General features: G+C 35.5%; 1 protein-coding gene and 1 long non-coding RNA gene across 2 annotated transcripts in view; one reads left to right on the top strand and one right to left on the bottom strand.

Annotated features, from left to right (window-relative positions):
• The window catches only part of LOC125784862 (uncharacterized), a 28,110-nt gene extending 26,557 nt beyond the window's left edge, over positions 1 to 1,553 (bottom strand). Inside the window, exon 1 of the long non-coding RNA XR_007427458.1 lies at positions 1,508 to 1,553. This is a non-coding gene — a long non-coding RNA (uncharacterized LOC125784862). The remainder of the gene's footprint in view (positions 1 to 1,507) is intronic.
• Positions 1,554 to 4,497: 2,944 nt separating this feature from the next.
• On the top strand, positions 4,498 to 16,505 carry ptgdsa (prostaglandin D2 synthase a). The gene is made up of 7 exons (XM_022680934.2): positions 4,498 to 4,671; positions 9,105 to 9,244; positions 10,485 to 10,561; positions 10,710 to 10,820; positions 14,604 to 14,705; positions 15,092 to 15,117; positions 15,985 to 16,505. Exons 1-6 carry the CDS (start codon positions 4,579 to 4,581, stop codon positions 15,115 to 15,117), a joined length of 549 nt encoding a protein of 182 aa, XP_022536655.2. The 5' UTR covers positions 4,498 to 4,578; the 3' UTR covers positions 15,985 to 16,505.
• The last annotated feature ends 114 nt before the right edge of the window (positions 16,506 to 16,619 follow it).

The raw sequence follows: 16,619 nt of genomic DNA, 5'->3' as shown, positions 1-16,619 counted from the left end.
ACATCTTGATATGTGAAATTTGAAGTTTTGCTCTGAGAAAACACTGTATTGTTGTTTTATATTAATTCATTAGCTTTATTTGCTGAGGACCAAGGAGGGATTAATTGATTGACAACTTTAAGGGATGCTCTGAACAGAGTAGATAGTTTTGCTTTCTTATTTTTTGTTTTATTGTTTTGTTTTGCCCATTTTTTAAAAACCATACGTTCAGCAATGTCACCACCTGTCTAGCTGTGAGAGAAATGAATTTGTGGCTCAGATAGTTCTAAAATGTGTTTGTTTTTGAAGCTTCTTTTACACAAAAGTGATAACCAAGAACTTTTCCGTACGAAATCTGAAGAAACTGTTAATGCTAAATGTAAATTTGTGTATGACTTCACCCTGTCTGTCCACTAGGGATATAAATACAATATGATTTGGACAAAGATGCGATAACACTGTTAGATATCTCAAAATTGATTAAAAAAAACATTGGTGCACTAATATATATGTAAAAAAAAAATTATATATATATATATATATATATATATATATATATATATATATATATATATATATATATATATATATATATATATATATATATAAAACAATGCTAAATTTTTGCATGGTTAGCATGTTAGCTAATCTAAGCTATTAATCTAAGCTGCCTATTGATCTGTCCTCTAGTTTCTTCAGGGGATTTAGGGGATAGTTGTGGTCTAGCAGATTTAAGGCACTGACACCATAATCCACCAAATTTCACCTGTTTAAAATCCTAGATCAGTCACAGAGAGCGCAATAAAAAAAAAAACAAATCTCCAAAACATCAAAAGCAACTTCACAGGAAAGAGAAAAAAAAAAATCAATGTTAAAAAAAGTTAATTACAGGTAATTTTTAAGTATTTATATTGGTTCGTGCATCAAGAAATTTTGGCACAGTGTAAAAAACAGTTTTTCTGTTTCAATTATGTAGTAAACTAAAAATCAACAAAAAATGGAGATACTTGATTTTCATTGGACAGTGACGATATATAAATAAAGAGATCACTTCAGTTTCTGAATCAGTTTCTCTGATTTTGCTCTTTATAGGTTTATGTTTGAGTAAAATGAGCATTGTTGTTTTGCAGAAAATGAGAAACGACTGAAATGACAAAAAAAGATGCAGAGCTTTCAGACCTAAAATAATACAAAGAAAACAAGTTCATATTCATAAACCCTGTTTTTTAATCACAGTTTTCATGCATCTTGGCATCATGTTCTCCTCCACCAGTCTTACACACTGCTTTTGGATAACTTTATGCATACTCTTGGTGCAAAAATTCATAAAATTGGTATCAATTCAAATCAAATTTATTTGTATAGCGCTTTTTACAACTGATATCGGCACAAAGCAGCTTTACAGAAACGTGATTACAGGACAAAGAATTAGGCAAAACATTAAACATAGAAAATACATGAGACAGAACCCCCAGTGAGCGCTGAGGCAAGGAAAAACTCCCTCAGAGCTGCAGGAGGAGGAAGAAACCTTGGGAGGACCAAGACTCACATATAAGGAGGGACCATCCTACCACTGGTCAAATGGCTTTTAAATTAAAATTTAAAAGTCTTTATACATCCACATAGCTTATATATTTTCAGGAGAATAGCAGCACCACTAATGGAAGCAGTTAGAGTTGATGTAAGCTTGGATGTAATCTGTAATGGAGAGTAAGATGGATGATGAGCAGCTGATCTGTGGTGGGTGATGGATGGAGAAGAGCTGACTTCAGAAACTTCCATCAGTCTGGAGAGCCTGAGGGTTCAGCATCCATCGGCGTATCAGAGGAGGCATGCGCTGGTCTTCATTCTACTATTGATTGTGGAAAACATTAATGAGTGTTGTATAATGAGAATAGTTGGCCTTCCGAATTGCAAAAATAAAATTGGAAATAATTTTAAGTATTAAGAGAGAAGGTCATTTTTCAGAGAATTCAACTCAACATTCATGATGTTTCAGTAAATAGGAGACGTCTGATACGGAAAAGTTCTGGTTCTGAGCTACATGTGTGAAACAGCAGTTCTGGATAATGTTGCTGTGTAAGAGTGGAGTGAATGTGGTTATAATTTTTATTCCGACCCCTCAGAGTAACTCCGGGTTCAGTATGAAGAGAGGAGGACGGTTGGGTGTGTTGCTGTGTGAGCAGGAGGCTGTGAGCAGTGATTTTTTTTATATTTTGCCCCGAATACTAAAGGCCAAATAAAGGCTACCAGTGCACTGGTCATTGAGGTTGGAATGCATTGTCTTTTGTAGGGCACGACCGATACATCAGTTTGCTGATAATATCAGGTAATATTGAGGTACTCTACAAAAAAATTCCCATCAATAAACTACTGGTAATTACTGGCTTGTCTGTTATATTTTTTCTTATCTTTTAATTTATATTTATATTTTGCATTGAAACTGTGGTGCAAGAAAATCCAACCTAGTGCAGGCAGTGCATACAGCCATCCTGTAGGGGGATACTAATTTCACTCATTTAGAATTATAGGTTATAATCAGAATACTGCTCCTTTTGTCCCTCAAAACTTGACTTAATTGAATTATTTTGACTATTCATCACATTTATAAGACTTAAGGTCAGTCTAACGTTTAATAATTACATTTTCTGACCGTTTAAGGCTAAATTGAAAATTAGAAAATAGAATGTAAAAACTCATTTTTTAATGTAGTGCAATGTACAAGAAAAGTTTTCATCCACTTTTCCCATTTTTGTGTCCCTCACAATGGTAATTTCAGGAAAAATTTTAAAAAATCTTTATTTTCTGATTTTTGCATTTTGCAAGTTGGATTATTAAATCATATATATGTTACATGATACGAAGATTCAAATTTTTACAATTTTTCTTGAAATTCTGTTTCTTGAAAAGCTGAAATGAAAACTAAATAACTGAAAATTGGGATTTTAAAAAAACAATTCTTTTTCTCTATACTAAAAATGGAAAAAAGTTTTATACCCAATTTTCTATTTTTGAATTAAGCTATAATATATATTAAGATATAAGCAGAGCATTACACTGCTTGTTACACTGACCACTTTAGACTACACATAAATCATATTTTCATATTTCTTTTTATTTTACTTTTCTTGTTCTGTTTTAGAAAAACATTTTGATTTTCTATTCTTTTTTAATTGGTATGATAATTTACTGTGACAGATTGGACATCTTTACAGCTTTACCTCTTTAATTTTATTATGGAGGCAATATGAGAAATATTAGAAAAGTATTAAGTGAAAATAAGATTATTAATTGTGAAACATGCGGCAAGTAAATGTCTTCAGTCCCTTAAAAATAAAACATTGTTAAGGCTTAGTGGTCAACTTATTCACTTTCCAGCGCTGGGGTCTTGGGTTCAAGTCTCCACCTGGGTTCTACTTGTGGAACTCCAAAAACATGTAAATTTAATGTAGACTTCAGACTACACAGAAATCATATTTTCCAGCTTAATCACTTTTTATTTTAACTAGTATGACCCAATACAGTTGTTTCCGGTGAGAGTATGCTGTGCTTAACAGTGTGCATTTTATTCACTTATTCATATTATTATTTATCCTGATTTCTCACCTGTAGTAGAATCATACCGTGCTACATCCTTTTTGTTTGGGACACTAGTGCTTTCTTTAGTAGACTAGTCTGGGTGGCATATAGAGATAGAGAGCACTTCATTATAAAGGCACCATTTTCTACTGAAAGGATAAAAGAGCACAAAAATATGGCTACACATTTATGTGGCGTGGTGGATAACATCACTTCCTGCCAGTGGGAGACTGGTTCAATTCCTGGAATTGGTCTGGGTGACTGAAAGCTGCGCTACACCAATATATGAGATATGTGGGTCCTTGGGCAAGACCACAAACACAAACAATACATTGACCCTGGATTAGCGCTTAAGCTAATAAATGTAAATGTAATGTAAATACAGTAAAGGGGAACCCTAGCATATACTTAACTTGACCTTTTGGCTAATTTTTGCTTCTCTAGAGGCACTTAAGCAATGCTCTTTTTTTCAGCTAGTGTGGGGCGGCATTTGGCCCCCACCCACTCGTTACCCACCCTGGAGTCTGCTAATGCTTTTTAAAGGAGTTGTAGATCAGAGACAGGGGGGGAAAAGTGTTTTTGAGCTTGTGGTTGAGTAAGTAAATAGTGCAGTATGTGTGATCAGTCACACTGAAGTCTTCTTGTCTCAACAAAAAGGACATAGCATCTAAAAAAATCTATATTTATAAAATATATAAGCTAATCGTTGTGTGTTTAGTTATTATTAACCGCTGTTCACTCAGTACAGAACATTGTTATTAAATATGTGTAATATGAGCAGCAGATGCTGGAAAACGCCAACGCAGCTGCTTTTCCACTCGTTTCTTTTTCCATGTTGACCTACCTTCCCATGAAAAGTTACCTTGTTAGATGCTTTTCCCTGCCTCTGATTGGCCGGCCGGGTTGGGGGAGGAGCTGTTTGGCCTGGCACCATCTTACACAAGCCCTGCTGGAGCTCAGTCCGGTGCATCTGCCCTGTCTGTGTTTTCCTGGCTCAGTTCCTGCAAATCTCCTGCCAACATGAAGGTCCTGCTGCTGACCGTCTCGCTGGCCATGATCCTGATGGAGGCCCGTGGACACATCCATCCTCAGAAGAACTTCGACCTGAAGCGGGTAAGAGGAAGCTCTGATCGGAGGTCAGGGTCAAATACCTGGGCAGCAGTTTACCTGTAAATACATTAGGGCCCTCATTAATTTCTTGATCTATTGGGCACTTTATCTTCTTTTTGCCACTATAAAGGCACTTTAGCTGTGCTTTATTGATGCTATTTTAACTTTAGGGGCACCAGGGGGGCGGATGCCCTCCCTGCCCCCACTTGACTCCACTAATTCTGCTTAATTTCTCTGTATGTTTATGTAAAAATAGTTTACAATTACAGTTACAGTTAATTTAGTAAATATAATTTAGTTTTTTATTTGAAATGTTTAAATGTTTACTTTACTGATATTCTTCAATTCCTAAAAGAAAGAAAGTGCAATATAATAATAATATACAATATAATTATACAATATAATATACAATATAATATATTGATTTTTTTAAATAATAAAAAAATCCAAATGTGAATATCATTCACATCAGTCATCAGTCTGTATACATACTATTTTTAATACAGTTTCTGCTGTTTATATGCATGCATTAAATATACTTCACTTTAGTATTAAGAGGATTTTTTTTATTACATGACTTTTCTTTTTTATTGATTTTGTAAAACTTATATGGTATATAAAACTAACATTCATTCTCTTACAGTAGCATATTCTAATTAATTAAATATTATTCTTGATCTATTGAGCACATCCTCATCATTCATCACAAGAAGTTTTATCCTAGCAGACACTTGACTCCCTTTTCTCACAAGAACAGCAGCCAATAGGGCACTTTGTTTCCTTTTTGCCACTATAGAGGCACTTTAGCTGTGCTTTAGTGCTGCTATTTTAACTTTAGGGCAGGGGTGTCCAAACTTATTTTGTTGGGGGCCAGAAGTAGAAATATATTTGAAGTCACGGGCCACACTTTGTAATAAAACAAATAATGAAATATACCACTTTAAATAATACATTTTCCTGATTATTTCATTTACACACCATTTTACTTGACTTACTTACTATTTTTATCTTTGACAGTTTTGTGTAAACTAAGATTTTTCAAATTGATGTTTAATTTCATGATGTCTCTTAATATTAAACTCCTTAATTACGGCAACTAGAAATGCGCACCCTCTCCGCTTTTAGATTCTTTGTCCCGTTTTCCTGCCCTAGAAATGCGCACCCTCTCCGCTTTTAGACTCTTTGGCCCGTTTTACTGCGCTAGAAATGCGCACCCTCTCCGCTTTTAGACTCTTTGGCCCGTTTTACTGCGCTAGAAATGCGCACCCTCTCCGCTTTTAGACTCTTTGTCCCGTTTTTCTGCGCTAGAAATGCGCACTCCCTCCGCTTTTAGACTTTTTGGGCCGTTTTACTGCGCTAGAAATGCGCACTCCCTCCGCTTTTAGACTCTTTGGGCCGTTTTACTGCGCTAGAAATGCGTACCCTCTCCGCTTTTAGACACTTTGCCCCGTTTTTCTGCGCTAGAAATTCGCACTCTCTCCACTTTTAGACTCTTTTGCCCCCTTTTTCTGCGCTAGAATTGCGCCCTCTCTCCGCTTTTAGACTCTTTTGCTCCCTTTTTATGCGCTAGAAATGCGCATTCTCTCCGCTTTTAGACTCTTTGGCCCCGTTTTTCTGCGCTAGAAATGGGCACTCTCTCCGCTTTTAGACTCTTTTGCCCGTTTCTGACAGCTAGCGTTCAAGCTTTGAATCTCACATCATAAAAATCTGCTTAACAGCGGGCCAACTTTCATTCTATTTCTAAAATACCTCGCAGGCCGCTCCAAAAAAGGAAACGGGCCGCAAATGGCCCCCGGGCCGTAGTTTGGACACCCCTGTTTTAGGGGCACCAGAGGGGCGGTTGCCCTCCCTGCCCCCACTTGACTCCACTAATTCTGCTTAATTTCTCTGTGTGGTGATGTAGAAATAGTTTACAATGAGTTAATTTAGTAAATATAATTTAGATTTTAATTTGAAATGTTTAAACATGTACTTTTTGATATTCTTCAATTCCTAAAAGAAAGGAGGTGTCATATTGTGTTGAACACAATAATATATATAGATTTTATTTTTTTCCATTTGCGGATATCATTCTGTCTGTATAAATATGTTTAATGCTGGTTCTGCTGTTTATATGCATTAATTAAATATACTTTACTTTAGTATTAAGATGATTTTTTTACTACATGACTTTTCTTTCTATTGATTTTGTAACATTCATTCTCTTGCAGTAGTATATTCTTATTAATAAAATTAATATTTTTAGTAGTATTCAGTTTTGTTTTTATACATATTAAATTATTTCAAAAGAACCCTGAAATATCTTGTGATAATACTTTACGCCATATCAGGCTTCTCTAGTTTCAAAGGTTGGTTTAAAGGTGTATGAATGGATAGAATACATGACGATATTATCATAAGCTTTTTAAATGATTGAATGAAGAAAAATCCATATTGTGATGATAGTAGTATTCAGTCTTAAAATTAATAAATTGGAGAGAACGGATTGCCAAAAACATTAAAAAGCTGCTTAAAAGTGGCAGGCTAAATAGAGTTAGTTATAGACTCGAAGTTTAAATGATTAAGTGAAGATGCATCATATAAAACAGAAAATGAATAATCCGCAGATATAATCCTCTCTGTTGTGTTCAGAAACGGATATGAGGACATGAACTTAGTACAACAAAAAATATGATTTATTAAATGTGTGTTGGTATTAAATATGTATTTCTAACTAAATTAAGATCACTAAAATGCTTGATTGCACTAAAATAAATTGATTTCAATAAAATGTGGTGAATGTTTTTTTGGTGTAACATACACCATCCAGTTATTTTTAGTCCTGCTTAAAAATATACATTTTGGAGAAAAAATACTGAACAAATTTGAGGAATCATTTTATTCTGCAGCTATAACTCCAAAGAAATGCTAGAAGCAAATCGGGTTAGAATGTTGCTTTACCCTGTTATAGTTCATTTTCATAAAGCTGAGAAAATTTCAAGTCCATGTCTCAACGCCCTGCTATATAATAAATGCACAGTCATCTGTCGGTTTGTCGCGTTCCAGTGTGAACGCTGGGTTAAAGCTGGGGATCTGGTGCTTTCCTTTAATTGCATTGGCTGTTTAGTAATGCTGCATCATATATGCATGTATGGGAGGAGGCATGCGCTTGTCCTGACCCTGCGTTAGTTTTAGGAGCCCCGTAGGTAATGGTGCGAGGGTACTGGCTCAGATAAATTACGCAGAAAATTGTGCCAAATTCCCACGATCGCACAACTGATAAAACACACCTGTTAAAGGTAGTGTTTGATGGTCAGATCTGACCTAGTTTTCGTTGTTGTTTTTGTTTGTTTTTTGTTGTTGTTGTTGTTGATGGAAAGTGAGATCAGAAACAGGGCATCATATTTTTGCTGATTAGCTGTAAATGCGGTTTCAAAATTTCATGTCTCAAATTATAATGAACACATCAAAAAGTTTTTGTGACGAATCAGCAAGTTCTGCTGGGAAGCTGTTATCTGAATTTGATCTTCACTCACTTCAAACAGCCCATATCTGTCCATCTGTCCATCTGATCTGTGTCTCAATTATTTTTTATTTTAATATAAACACCACGTGAACTTTTAATTTGACTATCATACACAGTACACAACACACTGTACAGTATATGGATGTGATAATAAAATATCAACCGTAATCATTTTTGCTGTCTTTAGTATTGCTCATTATACAGTATATTTCCTAGCAAGGAAAATCCATTAATGATCAAACCTGTATATCGACTTTGCTAAAAGAGAAAAAAAAACAATTTGATTTGTTTTGTTTATTTAGTATATTACAAAAATATATATTCAAATTTCAGTGTCATCCTTAATAACTAATAAATAATAAATAATAAATATGCTAAAGAGTGGGTTGGGTAATTGGCTGAGCGAAATTGGGGAGAAAAGGGGAAAAAACTGAAATAAAATTATATTTTTAAAAAAGCAACTGCATTTTTATGCTAATATATTAGTGGCATAAAATAGTCTTAAAATGTTCTTGGGTCTTGGGATCAAGTCTCTATCTGGGAACTCTGGTTTCCTCCCATAGTCCATAAACCTGGATACTCTATTTTACTCTCAACTGTCCTAGTGTGTTTGAGTGGGTGTAAGTGTGCAGTGGTTTTCCGGTTGAGAGTATGCTGTGCGTGATTGGCTGCTGCTTCTCACCAGTGTGTGTGTGTGTGTACCTATATGAGTGCTGAGTGTAAATAGCTGTGTGTAAAATGTTATTTTAAAGTCTCCTTGGGTCTTTGGGTGTTTAGAAAGGTACTATGTAGGTATAACTTCATTTAATTATACTACTGCGAAAAAGTCTCTACAGGGACTAGACAAGACTATGCATTCATTAGAGGGTGTGCCCAGGTTTAATGTGTTAAATGTGTGTGTGTTATTGTGTTATTGTGATTTTGTGTGTAGTTTGGAGGTAAGTGGTTCCGTGTCGGTCTGGCCTACGATGCTCCATCATTCGCCCAGTACAGAAGCTCCCTCAGAGTCATTATGGGAAAAGTGGACCCAAAAGACAACGGAGATGCCAACATGACGGTGTGGAGAACCAAGTGAGTGTTTTATAAACTCCAGAAAGTTCTTCACTTATTCATTTATCAAGGCAAGAATTCTATTACACTGTAAAAATATATAAATTAGTTCATGTCCCATGACTTTTGCCACATCCCATAGAAGCTACAGAATGCTGCTGTATTAAATATAGATGTGATTTCAGCCACTGTGGGTGGTAAATAAGGCCTCGCTCCAACAGCTCTAATTCATGTCGTCTGAAGCCAGGTTCACACTACAGGACTGTGCTTGTGCTGTAATCACAAGTCCCTCAGTTGTTGAGACTTTCACAGTACACAACTGATCAGCGACACAAGGTCACAAATTACACGATTTTACACCGCAGGAAATCACTGAATCACCTGGCTGCTCTTCAGAAACACGTTTCATCACGAGAACACACCTGAACTTAAACACACAAACGAAAACTAGCGACGGCACACCAGAGAAGCTCTATAGAGGAGAATACGCACTTAATATGAGTCCAACATAAACGAGTTGAAGCAACTGAAGCAACATATGAAGCAACTGAGTAAAATCAGAGTTTATAAATGTCTGATAAGTTTTATACTGAAATGTGTATATATGTCCTCAACACAGAACTATATCAAATGTTTCAGTACTGCAGACATCATTTTTTATCATTTTGAACTCCAATTATAAATAAGCCTTTTAAACATACCTGATTATCTCCAGGAACAGCTCCCCAAACAACCAATCAGCTCACAGGAGCAGTAATGCTAGTGCTTTACGGTGTAAACTTTTCTATTTTCTGTAGATAAACTGAAATATACAGGCAAATGTTTTTAGTTTTATTTTTGGTAAAATACTTTATTCTTTTTTTTTTTCAAAATTATATAAATATTCAGAACAATAAGTTCATTATTATTATCCATTTAAAGTTTTTAGCTTTTAGCTCCATTCATCCCAGTCATAGAGAACTCCCTTTAAAGTTTAACAGTCATTTATTGATAAAACAGGGAGACGGGAAATGATCAGACTCTCTATAAACAGCTCTGATGTGTTTTAGACATCAGAGCTGTTAGCTAAAATGTTATCACAAGATAACACCTCACAACTTACAAGTTGTGAAAAAGTTCCCGAAGTAACATCTAACTGAGCAACTTATATACTGCTGTACTATATAAATTACTAGTGAAATTTTATCACTTTTGCCATGTTAGTGATGTGTGTAACTTTTTGTCTGTCTGTCTACCTGTCTGTCTCTCTGTCTGTCTGCAGGGCTGAAGGCTGTAAGAGTAAGCTGTACTCCTATATGAAGACCACTGTTCCTGGAGTGTTTAAGTACTTCAGCACACGTTAGTATTAATCTGCATTTTCTTACTTAACATTAAAAACAGTTTTAGCCAAAATTGGCATTTGATAAATGCGTGGTTGAACAAACATTTTATAAACAGACATTTCCTGGTCCAAACCTGACGTTAAGCTAATGTTGGTTTATTTTAGGCCATAAGATAATAAAGGACGTGACGGTGGTGGAGACTAACTACACTGAGTACGCTCTGCTCTTTAAGTACAAGAAGTTTAACCGGGAATATTCTCAGGTGTCTCTGTACGGTAAGATAATTCAAGAATAATTTAATATTATCTGATTACAATGTAATTCTGAAAGACAATAAAAGTTACTAGGAACAATAAATGAAAACAATTGAATGTAACATTTGATGCCAGGTTCAGACTACATAATTTTAGCCCAGTATTTCAGTTACAGACAGATTTTCACTGATGTAATCTACTAAAAGATGATCGCCAACCAGTCACAGAAGCCAGGCAAATATTTGGCATGCTAGACATCTGACCCAGTCAGCGACTTGGAGTCACGCGCAGCGGCTACATACAGCCAATGGGATCACAGAAAGAAAGAACCACGGGTCCAAAACTCACCCCCTGCTTTACCTGTATGGAGAGTCTGATCACTTCCTGTCCCCCTGTTATATCAGTAAATTAATGTTAAACTTTAGACGGAGTTCACAAGATTCAAGATTTTTCACATGTGAGTCCTCTATGAGTGAGGTGAATGGAGCTAAAAGCTAAAAACTTTCAATTATAAATAATAATAAACTACTTGTTCTGAATATTTCCTTAATATTAGAACAAAAGTAGAATAATGTATTTTACTAAAAAAAAACACAAAAGATTCCCTGTATATTTCAGTTTATCTACAGAAAACAGAAAAGGTTACACCGTAAAGCACTAGCATTACTGCTACTGTGAGCTGATTGGTTCGTTGGTGAGCTGTTCCTGGAGATAATCAGGTAGAGCATGTTTAAAAGGCTTTTTTATAACTGGAGTTCAAAACGATAAAAAATGATGTCTGCAGTACTGAAACATTTGTTATAGTTCTGTGTTGAGGACATAAGTTAATATTTCAGTATAAAACTGATCACACATTTATTTACAGTGATGGGAATAACGGCCGTTACTTTTTTCAGTAAGGAGTAATCTACCTAATTACTCTGACTGTAACCATAACGCTGTTACCATTTCCCACACCCCGTTACTGCACGTTACTTAAGCCCACTGGCGTAGGAACTGGGGAATTAGAAACAGGTGGATTTGTTAACACCAATCACGGAGCCAGTTCAGAAATTAAGTTCCGCCTCCCACTAGAAACAGCCAATCAGGTGACTGGTTTTGCTGCACACGGAGGGGAGTCAGTGTGCTGGTGGGGGGAAGCCCCTCCCCCTTCGCTGTGAGATTTAGCAGCGGGACCGTGATGTTCAGCAGCTGATTTTAGAACAGATCTGGATATACAGAGATTTTACTAAAAGAAAGGTAACAGAGCTAATCATATAAACTGTGATGAGATTGTTTCTGATAGCTGGTTAAAAAGACATGTCTCTGAATCAGCACACATAACAAAAACACTGTGTGATTAATAAACTGCAGCTGTGTGAGTCAGTTAGCTTAACTTTGGAATTAGCTTGATAGGAAGTCATGGTTTAAGAAAAGAATTAACTATATACGTAATGTTTAACTTGCCCTGTACCTGATCAGCTATTTCATTTTCAAACTGTTTATTAATTTAGGATTACAGGACTTACTGTGAACTATAATGAACGAAAATTAATTTAGCTAACTAGTTATCTAGAAGCTGGATGTTGTGGAGAATTTAGTACAGTACTTTATGTTTGTGGTTTAAAGCAGTTTGTTAACCCTGATCACTGCCTTAAAATTGTGTGTTTTCCACCAGATCCAACTGATTAGCTAATAACAGTCATTTACTAAGTTTATATGTTAAAATCTATGTAGCCCCCTTGATCTTAAATAAATCATTATGTATATCAGCAGTGTATTACACACATCATACCACCACTTACTTTATTACGTGCATTCAGAGCAGAGGAAGCTCTAGAACAGGGTTTCTCAACCGGGGGGCCGCGGGGCCGCACACATGAGCCTTTTACACACACAGAACAGCTGCCTTTCAACCATGGAGGACAAGCTGAAAATGGATTTGTAGAACTATTGATCACAGATCCCAGAGGTTGATTTAAAAATCTTAAACTTATGATTGACTACACCTGTTGCTTCATTTGAAAAAAAAAAAAAGTCACAGATACGCCCACATGGCGAGCCGAGTCATCAGGTGTTCTGTCGAGTTGTGCTACAATGTCAAACCATGCTATCCTTATGTGTATATTTAAAGGTAAAAATACAAAAGAAGCACAATATTAGATCATGTTTCCAGTAAGGCGTTCATGTACTTTATTTGGAAAGCCTAAATCCCAGTTTAGGGTAAAGTTATGGTTGTAAGAGTTTATTATACTCTGTTTTTTTAGATATTTTATTTAATATTTATTTAATATTTTATATTATTTTTATTATTATTATTATTATTATTATTATTAGGGGGGCCTTGACGCTTTCAAGTTATAAACAGGTGGGCCGTAAGGTAGAAAAGGTTGAGAACCCCTTCTCTAGAATATGCAGAACAGTGAGAATATGCAGTAGAATACAGTCATATGAAAAAGTTTGGGCACCCCTATTAATCTTAGTCATTTTTAGTTCTAAATATTTAGGTGTTTGCAACAGCCATTTCAGTTTGATATATCTAATAACTGATGGACACAGTAATATTTCAGGATTGAAATGAGGTTTATTGTACTAACAGAAAATGTGCAATATGCATTAAACCAAAATTTGACAGGTGCAAATATATGGGCACCCTTATCATTTTATTGATTTGAATACTCCTAACTACTTTTTACTGACTTACTAAAGCACAAAATTGGTTTGGTAACCTTATTGAGCTTTAAACTTCATAGCCATAGAAGCTGTATGGGAGAGTGATGCGAAAGAAGCCATTTCTGTAAGCACGACACAAACAGAGTCGCCTGAGGTGTGCAAAAGCACACCTCAGGCGACTCTGTGGCGTGCTTGCAGAAATGGCTTCTTTCGCATCACTCTCCCATACAGCTTCTCCTTGTGTAAAGTGCGCTGTATTGTTGACCGATGCACAGTGACACCATCTGCAGCAAGATGATGCTGCAGCTCTTTGGAGGTGGTCTGTGGATTGTCCTTGACTGTTCTCACCTTTCCTCTTCTCTGCCTTTCTGATATTTTTCTTGGCCTGCCACTTCTGGGCTTAACAAGAACTGTCCCTGTGGTCTTCCATTTTCTTACTATGTTCCTCACAGTGGAAACTGACAGGTTAAATCTCTGAGACAACTTTTTGTATCCTTCCCCTGAACAACTATTTTGAACAATCTTTGTTTTTAGATCATTTGAGAGTTGTTTTGATGAGCCCATGATGCCACTCTTCAGAGGAGATTCAAATAGAAGAACAACTTGCAATTGGCCACCTTAAATACCTTTTCTCATGATTGGATACACCTGGCTATGAAGTTCAAAGCTCAATGAGGTTACCAAACCAATTTTGTGCTGCAGTAAGTCAGTAAAAAGTAGTTAGGAGTATTCAAATCAATAAAATGATAAGGGTGCCCATACTTTTGCACCAGTCAAATTTTGGTTTAATGCATATTGCACATTTTCTGTTACTACAATAAACCTCATTTCAATCCTGAAATATTACTGTGTCTATCAGTTATTAGATATATCAAACTGAAATGGCTGTTGCAAACACCCAAATATTTAGAACTAAAAATGATTAAGATTAATAGGGGTGCCCAAACTTTTTCATATGACTGTATGTAAGAACAGGGTTCTGTTAACGGGGGCGAGTAACACAAAAAGTAATGCAATAGTTACTTTTACTAGAAACTAGTTACTTTTACAGTGGAGTAACTCAGTTAGTAACTCAGTTACTTATTCTCCTCTATAGAGATTCTCTGGCATAGCACTCTGGAGTGTACTCTGATGTCTGTTTTCTCTCTTCAGGTCGTACCCAGAAACTGAGAGCAGATCTGATCGAGAAGTTTAAAAAATACTCCATGGAGCACGGCTTCCCCGATGAGTCCATCATAACCCCGCCCCCTGCAGGTGAGAGAGGATATAGCTGAAACATCACCACAATCTGACAAGTTTGGATGTTTCTGATACTTTTTTATTTAACTTTTTTAAATTTGTGTAAACGTTTTGGGAACATTACTCGTAACATTTACATAATGTTAGCATTCATCTAGCCAGGAAAGTTTTGTGAGAAATGTTCTAATAATGTTGTGATGAACTGTTTATGGTCACATGTTTTCAGAACATTACAGAAACATTATTTCTGAAATGTGACAGCATCTGTAATGTAACCTTTCTGAAACATTTATAAAACATTGCTAAACGTTCTTATAAGATTCTCTGTTAGCTGTGATATTGGGTTTATAAAAGTATACTCATATATTTAAACCCCTTTAACATTTTTATTTTTTTTGTAGAAGCCTGTCCTCTTCCCAGCCATTAGGTGAGTACAAACCTACCCTTTCCTAACCTACATACTTACACAATATGCCAAAAGTCATGGGATAGCAGTATGTAAACTGGCCATTTCACCTAAAACTGTAAGTTCTGAGGTGTTATCTTGTTACTGAGAAAGTGTTAAACAATAGCTTAACAGTGCTCTTCCATCAAAACTAAATAACTAAAACTTTTTATATTCTATACTATTTTTATTAGCCAAACAATATATTGGTGATACATTAGTAGACAGACTTCTGCTAGGTTTCTTTGGCTAAAGCAGGGTAAAACCAACAATATTTACCTGTATTCAGGTGCATTCTCACTACAGGTAATGTTCTGTTGATTTAAGCAACAGAACATTTATTTACAGAAAATGAGAAATGGCTGAAATAACAAAAAAGATGCAGAGCTTTCAGACCTCAAATAATGCAAAGAAACAAGTTCATATTCATAAAGTTTTAAGAGTTCAGAAATCAATATTTGGTAGAATAACTCTGGTTTTTAATCACAGTTTTTCTTGCATCTTGGCATCATGTTCTCCTCCACCAGTCTTACACACTGCTTTTGGATAACTTTATGCTGCTTTACTCCTGGTGCAAAAATTCAAGCAGTTTAGTTTGGTTTAATGGCTTGTGATGATATATCTTCCTCTTGATTATATTCCAGAGGTTTTCAATTTGGTAAAATCAAAGAAAAATTTTAAGTGGTTTATTATCTTAGTTCAGAGCTGTATATGAAGCTCATTTTCTGGGTTATTCCGCACATGTGTGAAAAGGTTCAGATCAGATCAAAATATTCACAGTCACCATAACAAAAACACACTTAAAAATAATAAAAAATAATAATAATTGTGTAATATTTCTCTTTTCAGGAGAGGATAAGGTTCATCTGAAGCTCGTGGGATTGTGGTGCAGCTCACAGTGAATCAGCTGACCTTGAGAACATTTACATATAGAAGCTTCGCTGAAACGCCTGGATCAACATTACCCTAATAAATTTAACTGCTCACGCTGTTTTTTAGTCTAAAACATTAAAAATGCACATTAATAATCAGTAAATACTCAGTTATTATACTTATGATCATCTTCTAAAACTAATGCTAATCTTATACTGAATCATCAGCTGTTGATTGTTTCTAATTTCCAAATGATTAAAGAATAATAATTTAAGTTTGATTAAAGTTTGATTACAGTTAAATTGTTCTCATTAATAGACTATTTATGTGTAATATAGTGTGTGTGTGTGTGTGTGTGTGTGTGTGTCTGTGTGTGTCATTTATTGTGCAAGATCATCAAAGGTGATGTACACCATGTGAACACAGGTATTGGGACACCTGCTTGTGCAATGTTTATTCTGAAATGAAGGGAATTAAAAATAGTTGTTTTTGTTGGAGTAACTGTCTCTATTGTTCAGGGAAAACTTTCTAGTATAATTTAGAGCATTACTGTGGGGATTTGCACACACTCATTCAACCCTGTTAAATTTAAACCTGGGACACTGAACCCC

Source organism: Astyanax mexicanus, chromosome 20, assembly GCF_023375975.1.
Source record: "Astyanax mexicanus isolate ESR-SI-001 chromosome 20, AstMex3_surface, whole genome shotgun sequence".
Classification (NCBI taxonomy): domain Eukaryota; kingdom Metazoa; phylum Chordata; class Actinopteri; order Characiformes; family Acestrorhamphidae; genus Astyanax; species Astyanax mexicanus.
Note: the sequence above shows the minus strand (reverse complement) of the source record. Positions and strands in the feature narration are given on the sequence as shown.

Coding starts and splice junctions, on each gene's coding strand:
- ptgdsa (XM_022680934.2), top strand. CDS start 4,579: ATGAAGGTCCTGCTGCTGACCGTCTCGCTGGCCATGATCCTGATGGAG. Junction 4,672..9,104: donor AGAACTTCGACCTGAAGCGG/GTAAGAGGAAGC, acceptor TTTTGTGTGTAG/TTTGGAGGTAAGTGGTTCCG. Junction 14,706..15,091: donor CATAACCCCGCCCCCTGCAG/GTGAGAGAGGAT, acceptor TTTTTTTTGTAG/AAGCCTGTCCTCTTCCCAGC.